General features: G+C 45.6%; 1 protein-coding gene across 1 annotated transcript; it reads left to right on the top strand.

Annotated features, from left to right (window-relative positions):
• Window positions 1-644: 644 nt before the first annotated feature.
• Window positions 645-4,620, top strand: PtA15_11A440 (uncharacterized protein; the record flags this gene model as incomplete). Its single annotated transcript, XM_053161349.1, has 13 exons — window positions 645-935; window positions 1,031-1,149; window positions 1,223-1,370; window positions 1,445-1,516; window positions 1,600-1,825; window positions 1,885-2,030; window positions 2,088-2,234; window positions 2,325-2,460; window positions 2,532-2,823; window positions 2,909-3,124; window positions 3,223-3,583; window positions 3,673-4,028; window positions 4,122-4,620. The coding sequence occupies 13 exons, from the start codon at window positions 645-647 to the stop codon at window positions 4,618-4,620; spliced, it is 3,009 nt and encodes a 1,002-aa protein (XP_053025304.1).
• Between the last annotated feature and the right edge of the window lie 8,424 nt (window positions 4,621-13,044).

The raw sequence follows: 13,044 nt of genomic DNA, 5'->3' as shown, positions 1-13,044 counted from the left end.
TCGCACGGATTCGAGGCCGAAGGGAGCAATTATGACCGCAAATTTTGGGGTCAGGGTGAAATATCCCAAATGGTGGGGGAAAAATGGAGCGTGAACTCCTGTCTTCAACTTCATGACGCTCGGTGGGCTGCCAAACAGGGACAGGGGATAGCGTAATATCCCCTGTCCCCCCGAAAATAATCTGCAAAGTTTTTTATTACGCTCGCACATTTTTGTGGACAGCCAAACGGAGCCTAAGATAGGTTTCACTACTATGGTCTGCTCAGCATTCCGCCCCCACCGGTGTGCCGCAGCGGGTGAAAATGAGCCCCCGGACTGTAAGGTCAACACTGTCAAGTAGATTCCTTTTTCAGATATTGTATCAGGATTATGTCAAGTGGTGGACTGAAATGGACTGGTGGTCAGCAACTCAGCTTGGTGTCATGATCAATAGTCAGTGGTGAGGTCACAAGCTCGAAGCGACCAGGGGGTTGACTTGTGTAAAGGATATTGATCACGCGATGACGTCATGGGAGTAAATCATAATGCGACTCTTGTTGACCGCAAGTCCGAAAGGCTAAACTGAGTCCCACTGGTTAACCATCCCTCATCGAGGAGAACTATTTAAGTGAGTCTTCGGCCTCTCCCCAAAAACATTGACCGCCATGATACGGACCAAGTTGCTCTCGACTTGCACCCACCGTCGTTGTCGCCATCCCCTACACTTGCCGGGTCCACGTCGAATCGGATCGGCTCTCTCCTTCCATCTGTATTCGAAGCTTCATGACAAAGTGACCCTGGCCATCAAGGCCGAACATCATCAACGCATCTGGGAACGTCGTACACCACTCGCACCCCATCATGTCAAGAAACTGATCGAAAAGTTTGGAGATTCTCTTGCGGTCCATGTCGAGTCCAGCCAAAAAAGAATTTTTGATGACCAATCCTATTTAAACGTGCGCAACTGTTTATTGATTTGTGGAGAAAAAATCAAAATGGTGAATATCGCGGAGAATGGGGCTTGCTTATAATATGTTTAAATTTGATCCAGGCTGGAGCAGAATTGGTTCCTGCTGGAGGAGCTGATGGTGATGTGGTGATGGCGATTAAAGAGATTCCCATCGAAGAAATTCGAGACCACGGACCCGGTCAGCCAAGGACGTACCTCTTGTAAGTCATCTCACACCTATTTCTTGCAGGACCTTCAAGCTTATGATAAATCTAACCTGGGTTGTCGAAATAGTTTTTCTCACACTCATAAAGGTCAATTGTATAATGTTCCTTTACTCAAGCGAATGGTAAACTCTGGAGACGGATTCATAGATTGGGAATTACTCGTCAACCCTCAAACTGGCGCTCGTGAAGTATCCTTCGGGAGATTAGCCGGTGTGGTAAGGGAAACCTTTTTGTTCATCCAAATAGTGAATTATTTGACTTATCAAAATTTCCTTTTAATATCCTGCAGGTTGGAGCAGGAGAAGCTCTGTCGGGTTATGGACTCTCTGCCTTAAAAGATGGATTCTCCACTCCTTTTTTGGTTGGTGGTCTTTGATTCTTTACAGGCAGATGTATGTTGAAACAAGCTAAATCTAATTCCTCCATGCCTTTCGTCGACCTCAGAACCTAGCGCGACCGTATACGTTTCAATCCACAGAAGATTTCTTTACTGGCCTCAAACTGCTTCGTGGCAGGATCGCTGGTGGATATCGAGGCCCAATGCTCAGTGTAGTCGTTACCGGTTCCACAGGACGGGTAGGCAGAGGTATTGTCGAAACACTCGATCATGCTGGGATTGAATGGGTTGAAAATCTCACCCAATTCCAAGAACAAGTGTCTGCTTCAGAAAGTGCGTTTAAATTTCCGGTTCCAGCAGCCTTGAAGGATATCCCTTTGACATCAATGCAGGCCTTGAAACCCATCACAGAATAATGGGCTACAAGGCGAAGTTGGAAGATTATATAGTGCATCAGTCGGGAGACAGTGGCGCAATGTTTGATCGCGCCAATTACAACGCCCATCCAGAACGATTTCGCTCTGTCTTTCACGAAAATGTTTGTCGCTTGATTTCCAAACCTAGGGTTTGTTATAACTGACACACCCATCCTTAGGTCGCGCCTTGGACGACATTATTGATCAATGGGGCCTATTGGTCAACGGGATTCCCTCGATTGTTATCCAATGACCAGCTCTCACATTTGTTTAAACATCCCAATCCCCGTTTAACAGGCGTAACAGACATTTCATGTGATTTTTATGTCAGTTAGTTTTTGATCCTTTTTGTCATGTAAGAGCGGCCCTTCATCTGATATGTCATTGGTATCGATCTGTTCTCACATTAATTCTAGGGCGGGTTGGAGTTTGTAGACCGGGCCACTACGATTGAGGCACCTTATGCATATTTCAAATATGATCATCCAAGCTCAATGATGACCGAGTCCCGATGGGCTGATCTCGACAGCAGGCTACAACTCATCTCCATAGGTTTGTGAAGATTTTGGATCCAGCCGGCGCAATCGCAGAAACTAACCAAGACTGGAACAACCAAAATGCAGAAATCTTACCCTCTGAGCTCCCCAAGGACGCATCTGAAAGTTTCTCATCGGCCATATTCCCCTACATCACCTCGCTCATCCAATCCAAACTGCCACAAAATGATGTCGAGAATCCGGAAATTTTACAGCGATTGAAAAATGGGATGATTTGCGGAGATGGTATTCTGATGCCCCAACATGAAGGCCTGGCCCCATTGTTGGCCAGCTCTTTAAGCCCAGCGCCGGCTACACCTGTAACTAATAAAATGGATGTCTCCGGAGGGTCACAAAAAGTTGTAATATTTGGTAGTGGGTTCGTGGTTTCTTTTTCTTACGATTTTTCAAGCAGGATCCTGCGCTTGTGAGTTATAATTAACCTCAAATTTGGTGTTGCGCAGATTGGTTGCTAAACCAGCTATCGAAACATTATTACAAGAAGCCAATATAGAAGTAACTATCGCCGCCAAGGATTTAGAAGAAGCTGAGAGTCTCAGTCAGCGGGTTAGTAAGAATGACCCGTCCAAGCAAGCCCGCACGAGAATTGTCCAGTTGGACGCTGCAAGTGACAGATTAGGAGTTTCGGAATTAGTGAAAGAGGCCGATATCGTGATGAGGTATCTTAATTCAGATCTTTTCATATTAGGTTCATTCTATTGATAACGCTTGTTTTGATTGACTTCTAATTCCACACCTTTTGCTTGTGTGGAATTAGCCTGCTACCGGCCCCCATGCACCCTTTGATTGCAACAGCCTGTCTTGAGCACTCCGTCAATCTGATCACAGCCTCTTATGTTTCGCCAGCCATGGCCGATTTCGACGAAGCAGCCAAATCTAAAAACCTTGTATTCTTGAACGAACTGGGACTTGATCCTGGGATCGATCATATGACAGCCGTCAGTTTAATCCAAAGATTGAAACGCAGCCAACCTGAATCTCGAATTAAATCGTTTGTCAGCTTCTGTGGAGGATTGCCCGAACAATCTGACGGTCTCCTGGGATATCGCTTTTCTTGGTCGCCTAGAGGCGTCCTGGAAGCTGCGGGAAACCCTGCTCAATTTCTTCTGGCTGGAAAGGTAAGTGACAAGAAAACTAGTTGGTTGCATAGAACACTGGTCAAATTGAATCGACACAACTACCGCCAATTTTGCTATTGTTCCTTCAGAGATACGAAATCAGCGGAGAAAAATTGCTCAAGAGGAGATTTCCCGGAGTGGGCGTTGCAGTGTTCGATGGAAAGTTCAAGGAAGGGAACCCAGCTTTGGAAGGGGTTGCCAATCGAGACTCGTTGGGATACACGTCTCGCTACGGTTTAGATGATCAATTGGAGACGATGCTCAGGGGTACCTTAAGATTCGAAGGGTTTTGTGAGGTCATGCATGTCTTGAAAAAAATCGGACTGGTCAGGAAGGATGGGCATTTTGAGTGGAGCAAAGCTGGAGTGCCTAGGCGATGGGACGAGGTGATTGAAAAGATGGGAAAGAAAATTGAGGATGGTAGGACGAAGCGAGTATTGACGAAGTGGGTCCTTTCGTATTCATTCAGATGAAGTTTTTTATTGCCCGTCTCTTCCTGATCAATTTCTATCAACCAAATCACACCCGGAAAATATAGATTAGGTCTTTTGCCTGGCTCAGACGCCTCCACGATGAGATCAAACGACCTCCCCATGATGCCAAGTGAATCAGAGCTGCAAAGAATTCTTCCAATCGACCTCTTGTGTCAATTCCTATCTCATAAGCTTCAATACGGACCGAATGAAAGAGACATGGTCTTACTTAGCCATGAACTGCGAATAGAGACCAGCACGGGCGCCCAACAGATTTTAAAATCCGAGTTGATTGCTCGAGGGGATGAGGAAAACTCGGCCATGTCCAGAACTGTCGGAAGTCCGATCGGGATCGGTGCGCTCGTGGTATTGAAAGAGGCGGCTCAAATCCCCAAGGGTGTTGTACGACCGGTCGAGCAAGCCGTCTGGGAGAGTGTCTTGAACCAGCTAGAAACGGAATCTCATCTCAAAATGGTCGAAAAACAGTTCAGTCTCTCCGAAGCTCGCGCTCAGATTGGTGGCGGACTCGAAAGCGTTCTCAGATCTGCCGTCAAGAGATGGTAGATCACTTTACTTCAACTCTCGAGTCTAGCGTAACTTGTTGAAACAAGTCCGCGCCCTATGTTTGCTTTGTCAACTGTATTCTTATTTTTGGAAGTGTTGTATGTTTGAATAGGAAAACTGTTGTTGTTGTTCTTAAGACCTCTGTTTCCATCTTTTAAACAAATTTCCACTTGTTTAGTTCTTTTTTTTTGCCATGGTCAGGCACCCAGTTTCACTTTGGGTTAGAATGTACACCACGGGGCGCCTTTTTGGAAAAGGCTGACATCCTAACTTAACCAAGTCCCTCTATTTGAGGGGGGACACTGTCCCGCCGGGACCCTCCGAAGGAGGGACTTACACCCAATGTCCAAGTTTGGGCTGACAGAATCATAACTATGTCTTTTTTCAAACGTTTCTGGCTTCACCCTTTCCCATTGGGCAGCAATGGTCTGGGGGAACAAAAGATTCCCAAGATCAAGGAGAATCTCTCCAAATTTTTCTGAATTTTTCGAGGCCTTCAGAACCCCTCAGATCCATTTTTTGTGACTGTCTGTGGTCTGCTTTATCCTATATTACAAAGTTCACACTGTACAGAATCCAAAACTCATGATGTTACAAGGGACATTGCAGATCAAGAAGACAGGTTGGGGATAGGTGGGTATAGTACATGGATAAAGAAGAATTTGGTCATCATGGAAATCCAAACAATAATGAAATTGGACAGGAAATGGATGGGTGAGAGCAGTTTTAAAAAAGTCCCCACCAAAAAACCAAATGCTGTCAGCCTGTAAGTCCGTTTAGCGCGTAAGTCCCTCCCTCCGGTCGGCGCAATGCGACCAGTGTTTTACCACTCCACCTGTAGGAGGGTGGGAATCAGTTAAGTTAGGCTGACATCCCGCGGATGCTTTGGGCTGAAAAGCATCCGCATGACGTCCGGGGAGCATCCAGCAGGTGCCAGGTGCACTGAGCATCACTTGGACGCTTTTGGATGTGTCCAAGTGATGTTCAGCCCTCAAAGACATCATCTGGACATCCTAAGGGTCAACATCCATCTCTTGGCAGATCTCTACAAACTCCGCTCTTGAATTTGGTGAGTACCTCAACTTTTTTGCAACCGCCCAAAACTGAAGCAAGGACTGATATCAGCTTCTCTCTCATATTGATCCAAGACTTATTTTACCTTTTCCAGTGATTTTTTGCATGAAATGGTTGTATAGCAATCACTTTCATCTTTGTCACTCGCTTCGTTTATATCTTCTTCATTGAGGGATTCCATATCACCTTGATTTTTTCCTCCTTGTGATTCATCATCACTCAAATATTCATCTGTTAATGGTGTTGCATCCGTTTGGCCCGGAGAAAGCCTAGCTTAATGTTTCACAAATGTATAAGCTGCCAAAATTATAATTGGAGAGAATGAGATCAACCTTACAATCTTATTTGATCCTCAGCATCATTTTCTTCAGCAAGCAACTCGTCCAAGCCAACACTATTATTTCTGGAAGTATTCTTCCCCTTTGCACTTGCAGTTCCAAACGGTCGGAGGATCCCGTGAACTATCAAGTTCAGGATGTGTGCAAAGCACCGGATCCAATTTGCCTCACCTCGGAAAAGTGGCCACTTGCGCTCCTTCAGCTCTTGGACCATAACATGATTGTTTGTGGCATTATCACTAATGATTCCGCATATCTAAATTGTAATTTGTCAGAGTAGAAGTTGAAAAGTCAACAAAAAAAAGGGCAGACCTTTTCTTGAATGTTAAGCTTCTCCACGACCAAACTGACTGTCTTCACCAATGAATTGCCTGTGTGGCTTTGAGAGAGTTGGACAAAATCTAGAGGCATGGCCTCTAGATCTACCTTGCTCGTGCCATCTTCAGCTAATCAATATATTACTATACCTAAGATATCAAAACTGTTAGGGGACTGCCACAAATTGACCCCTATATATAATGCACCTGGGTGCGCCTGATAAACAGAAAACCGGTCAGGTGATCAAGTTAGGCCCCGTTTGGCTGCCGCGTTATACGTCATAAATGGTTGGATTTATGAGGCCACGACCCAAAGTTTGCCCCCTCTTGCCACCAAAACTTTGAAACCCCCGGGGGTCGCGCGTCATAAATTTGACCATTTATGACGTATAACATGGCAGCAAAACAGGGCCTTAGAAATAACTAAAAATAGGAACCACCCACGTTTAAAACCGTTCGATACTTGTGTTTTATAGTGGAATAGAGCGTGTGGATATCCTTTGAGACTTGATACGGTTTTGGCAAATGCTTGAGGTTGGATTGAGGAGTTTTTTTTAGGCTGGCATCCAAAAGCGCCAAAAATGGCCTTGCTGCCTCAGCGCACCAAATAGCACATAGTTGAGGAACCTAAAAAAAGAGAGATAAATCAATGATGAGCATGTTTCTGATTAAAAAGGGCAGCAACTTGAGCTGAGCACTTACATCCGCTGGATTTATATCCTCCCGGTTATTCCAAAATGTTCCAACAACAGAGTGCGTTTGGAATCCTGAGTTTTTCGGAGGCATATCAAAGCATGCTTGTTGAGGTTGCTGCAAGAGGAATCTGAGGTTGGTCGGTTGATTCTGGTGCCGCATCTGAAGATGGATTCCAATCAAAAGGTCTAATAGGTTAGTTAAATGTAATAGAAAAGCTAGCTTACAGCTTGCAGGGATAAGCAATCATGCGGCGTCCATACTTGTCCAACTGATTGGAAAGATTGGGAAACTCATATGAAGCATAGGATGAACTGATTGAGTTTTCCGCAACTCTCTTACCTCTTTCTATATGTGGATTACTAGTCAGAATTGGGTTGGAAAAAGTGATGTAATGACCAGACTGATGGTTTGTACTCACGCAATTCCTCCTCATTGGTTGTTGCGGGTGGGGGCTGGGTTCCAGGGTGTGCGTTGATATCATTGGTGTTTCTTGGTGATTCAACATTTTTGTTTTTGGGTGGATTCTGCTTGTCTGGTGCATTTTCTTGGGATGATAAATCGCAGGATAACGGAGGCTTGAATTGTTTGTGGTTGCGGCTGGAACACATTGCAAAGTGGTTGACTGTCGAGAAGCAAGGGACTGGAGGGTTGAGACTTGATATGGGGATATGGGTAGTCAACGTCTTGGCTGACAGTATGTTATGTGTCAATTTCAATGACATGTCATGGTCCCCGGCTCGCAATTTGCGTGTTCAATCACCGCTCAGGGACCCAGACGTCCTGGAGCTGCCGCCAAAAAAAAATTGTACCCCCGCGGTGTAGGGGGTGGGCGGTACCCGGGTACCTCATTATGGCCAAACTCAAGTACCTTATACCACACCCAGCACCGCTCAGCAGGTGCAAGGCGGGTGCATGAGGTACCTGCCAAGCGGTACTAGTTACCCGCCACGGGTACCAATCAACAATCCCTAATTTTGGATTTCATTTTCCTCATTTATGATCATTCATTTCACATGTCAATCTATTGATTCTGATTATTCATTAGGCCCTGTTTGGCTGCCGCTTTATACATCATAAAGGGTTAATTTTATGACACCGCGACCCAAAGTTTTCCCCCTGTTGCCACCAAAACTTTGAAACCCCCGGGGGTTGCAGGGTGTCATAAATTCAACCATTTATGTTGTACTAGAGGCCAAGGCGGCTTCGCCGCTGCAAATTTAGGAGTTCAGGGAAAATTTATCATCAGCCCCTTTCCCCATTCTTCTCCACAGGCCAGTAAATGCCCTCTTGAAAGCAAATGTTAAATATGAAATGCATTCATAAACTCCAGAATATGTAAAAGGATAGATACATAAATAAAACCCTGAGACCTGTATCAGCATATTATTAAATTTCCTTATCCTATTCCAGTACTGATGGGTCTTTTCATTTCAATTTGAATGGACATCTGCATAGCCTGAGTAAGTTAGCCTTGTTGCCTGGAACTGGGAGTTGAATTTGGCGTTGAGGTTAAATGGGAATCCTAAAGTACACATGATAAGCTTGATGCCTTCCCATCATTGAGATCAAAATCATATCTGCTGAACAGATTTGTCATTCCACCAGCTCAAATTTTGACAGTCTCCACTGCTCCATTAGAAAAAGCTTTCAGTTTGCCTAAGTAGCTGGAGAGTTTGAAAGTCCAATATGGTTGTCACTGAGTCTTATTATAATTTATTCCAACTTTAAAGTCAGATACAAGAAAAAATTTCAAAACAACAACCCTTGTTTCCTGAGGGAAAAACAAAATCAGATTGATCACTGGTATTCAAACAGTGGCATCAAGAAGACCAGAAAACAAGAAAAAAATTCAGGCCAAGGACAGGCAGGCCAGCTTGATAATTGATTGCTACAATGTGGAGCTAGGAAAGATTTTAACCAGTGAGCAAGGGAGAAGGAATTAAAGAGGTCAAGACAGACTGGTCATCGAGGGTAATAACACCTCCTCTCGATGACCGGCCATCACCGGTCATCGAGAGGAGTAGCACCTCCCCTCGATGACTGGTACACACCGGTCATTGAGGGGAATCACACCTCTTGATGACCGGTCTGTACCGGTCATCGAGGGGACTCACAGACCGGTCATCAATCACACCTCTCGATGACCGGCGCGGACCGGTCATCAGTCACACCTCCCGATGACCGGCACAGACCGGTCATCGAGGGTAATAAGACCCCCTCTCGATGACCGGTCATCACCGGTCATCGAGGGGAGTAACATCTCCTCTCGATGACCGGTCTGTGCCGGTCACCGAGGGGAGTAGCACCTCCTCTCAATGACCGGCCAGACCGGTCATCAAGGGGAATAACAACTTCTCTGGATGACTGGTGTGTACCGGTCATCGAGGGGAGGTGCTACTCCTCTCGATGACCTGTCTTTACCGGCCATCGAGGGGACTCACACCTCCTCGCGTTGACCGGTATACACCGGTCATCCAGAGGAGGTGTTATTCCCCTCGATGACCGGTGTGTACCAGTCATCGAGGGGAGGTGCTACTCCTCTCGATGACCGGTGTGTACCTGACATCGAGGGGAGGTGCTACTCCCTCGATGACCGGCACAGACCGGTCATCAAGGGGAGATGTTACTGGTCACCGATAGGTTTTGGCTTTGGCCGGCGCGTTTCCTGCGTTTTCTGTACATATTGGTGGTGGCGTTTGTTCCATGGCGGTGGCGTTTTTGCCATGGTAGTGTTGGTCTGCGTTTGCTGTACATATCGGTGGTGGCGTTGGTTCCATGGCGGTGGCTTTTTTGCCATGGCAGTGTTGTTGTGGACGCGGTGGCAAGTCCAACTCGAAGCCAGAGGCCTGCGGGCTCGGGTATATAAGACCGCGAGCTGGCCAGTCAGATTCTCCCCCCAGCCGCATCCGTTTTGTCTGTAATTCCAGCTGGCGGTGCGTCTCACGCTCTCCCGCTGCTGCTTTTGCATTTGCACAGCCTGGGGGGTTAAAGAGCTGGCCCCCACTTAGCAGATTGCCACCGCGCTGCTGGGGGCCTTCCTTACATACTGTTTGACCCATCCGGTGAGTTGGGCGGCAGTATGGGCCTGGGTGCAGCAGCTTCGGCTGGTGTTGGGCTAGGTTGTGTTTTTTGCAGAGGCTTTCCTCAGATAGGGGAAGCCTTTTTTGCTTTTGTGTGATTAAAAGATAGGGAAAACCCTTTCTTTGTTGTTTTGTGGATAAAAAATAGGGGAAACCCTTGAATTTTTTTCCCACAAAACTCTGGTTTTAATAGACTTGGATAACACGGCAGCCAAACGGGGCCTTATTTTTTTGGAATGGTATTGAAGATTTTCCAAAATAATCATTTAATGCAAAGAATTTTGTAAATTTTGTGTTGTTCCAAATAATTTTTATTTTGTTATATTAATCCTTCTGAATTCACTTTACACATTCTTGATGACTTCAAGTTTGTAAGTTGGCCTTCTGGAATGAGCTTTTGGGGGTAACAATGTATTTGTCCAGTGGTAGTGTACACAGTTTGTATTTTGTTTGTGTCATTTTTCTGTGAGCTGAAATCTTAAGGAATACAGGTCAAACAAGGTTTTATGGCTAAGAACCCAATATTTCTAGAGGGCTGGAAAAACAACTCCCAAAGTTTGTTTATATTAGCAGGACTTTTTCTCAACCACACTGGGCCCCTTTTTTGGGAGGCAACTTTCTTGTGGAGTTGTCAGCCAAACTTGGTGGGCATTTGTGAGTTTTGAGACAATGGGTATTTACAATACAGTGCAATAACCACCATTATCCGTGTAGTGTAACACTTTCTGTTACTGCGCTCAGGTGTTATTGGTAACAGTAATGACTTGCTTTACGCACTGGCCAAAATTTGTGGTGTGTTACTTGCGTTATGAGTAATGTAATGTCTTAACTGCTGGATAAACAGATAAAAAAAGGGCAAATGGCCCCCGCTGACTATCATTTTTTCTGATATCTGCCCCTCTGTGCCGACAGATATAGTAACATACATCAAATGATAACATTATTCAAGTTGCAATATTGCAATGTGCTTCTGTTACAGTTAACAGTAACATTAACAAGAAAAAAATTGTTACAATATTGGTACATTATAGAGATGGCAAACAGCTACTTGTTGCTGGGTGCCCGCCGGCGGGTGTGGGTGTCCAGAATTCTGGTGGGGAGGATGGCGGGGACCCGGACAGGTACCCGCAGGTCAGCCAGTCATTGAAGAGGATACAACCTCTGGATGACCGGTCAGCTGCTCATTGAAGAGGCTACAAACTCTTAATGACCAGTCAGCTGCTCATTGAAGAGGATAAAACCTCTCAATGACTGGTCAGCCGGTCATCAAAGAGGATACAACCTCTTGATGACCTGTTGATAGGGAGCATTAAGCTAAGGTGGGGATTTATTTGGATAACTGGTGGTTGATTTCTTTTCAACATATTCACAAGATGTAATTGGCAGTGATACAAAGACTTTGCCACAAGGAAAAGAGGTTTGTGATGGCAGTGGTGGGTAGTTACGTTACCAATAACGGTAATGTAACAGTTTTTAAGCTGTTATTGTTACAGTTACTTGTAATGGTGGTGCGCTACGTTATTGTGCCACTGCTTGTACCATTCTTTTCTGCTTGTTACGTTATCCAGGCCCGCAGCGCGCCAGATAACAAGCTGATTTCAGCACCAAAATGGCCCTTGAGGGCTTGTTATTGCGTTATCCAAGCAATAATGTAGTGTAACAGTGTTGGAAAAAGATCTGTTACACTGTCACCAGGAAAAAAGAATGATCACTTGCCAACAAGTGACATAGCAAACTACAAAGGGGCCTTTGTACTTTTTGATGTCACTTGCAGACAAGTGATCATTGTTTTTTCCTGGTGTGTAAAACTATCCATATGCCACTTAAACGGCCCGTTACTCGTAACATAACGGGGCATGGTGGATAACACAGGTAGTTACATTATGCAAATAGCACCAATAACACAATGCATTGTAACTACCCACCGTTACTGGTGGTTACAAGATCTTATTTGTAGGCTAACAACCAGCCAAGGAATTTTCCAGAAATAAGTACAAGGAAAGTATGAGGAAGAACCTAAAAGAAAGGAAAAGTAGGGAAGTTCCTCAAACAAGAATGGACTCATGTTTTCCCTATTGAAAGTAAATTCCAATGGTCCTGGAAACTTGAACCTGAATAAAGTTATGTGTTGGTTTGTTACACTTGCCTCCTTTGCCTAGATTGGGCTAGGTCCAGAGTTACACCAGGCAAGTGGTGGTGACTGTGGCACCCCATTGACCCCGCATGGGAAAAGATGCCTCAGTGGCACACTATGACCATACTCTCTACGGGCGCCATTGGATGCATCCCCTTGACATCCCATGGGCGCCAGCTGCCATTGGTGCATCCAATGGGTGGCGCTCCCCGCGTGCAAAAATGGTTCACTTCATGTAATCAGGTTGCGCGGTCCTGAAGCTGTTACATGACATTTGTCCCACAGGCAGAGGCAAAGTCACTGCAGATTGAATGTTACATAACATCTTGATCTGGAGGGCGCAGCCACCGGCACCCACAAAAAGAACTCCACAAGTCAGGTTCAAAACCACCTCTTGGACTCAACACCCATCGAGCTCTATGACAGCTGCATCAATAAACGGCTGTCCGCGTTGGGGTAAATATACCATCACACTAAAGGAAGACACCTGTTGCTCCCGCGCGCAGCATCACCTAATCTTGGTGGCCGCAGTAACTACGCAGGTGACGCTGCGTGCGGGAAATTCACCTGTTTGCCTGTAGTGATCAATGACTCCCTTTTCATGCAGAATAAATATTTCAAGTCAAAAAAAGAAAAAAAGTCCCAGGTTGTTTTATCGGGGTCTCAGCTGAGAGGGAGCCTTTTGAGATGGTTGTTGGAAGCCCAAGGTGTTAGTCCCAAGGGCGGCATAGAGGCAGCCGAGGGGCGCATCCAACCTTACAAGGCCTTGCCGCCATCGCTGCGTG

This window comes from Puccinia triticina, chromosome 11A (genome assembly GCF_026914185.1).
Source record: "Puccinia triticina chromosome 11A, complete sequence".
Taxonomy (NCBI): domain Eukaryota; kingdom Fungi; phylum Basidiomycota; class Pucciniomycetes; order Pucciniales; family Pucciniaceae; genus Puccinia; species Puccinia triticina.
Note: the sequence above shows the minus strand (reverse complement) of the source record. Positions and strands in the feature narration are given on the sequence as shown.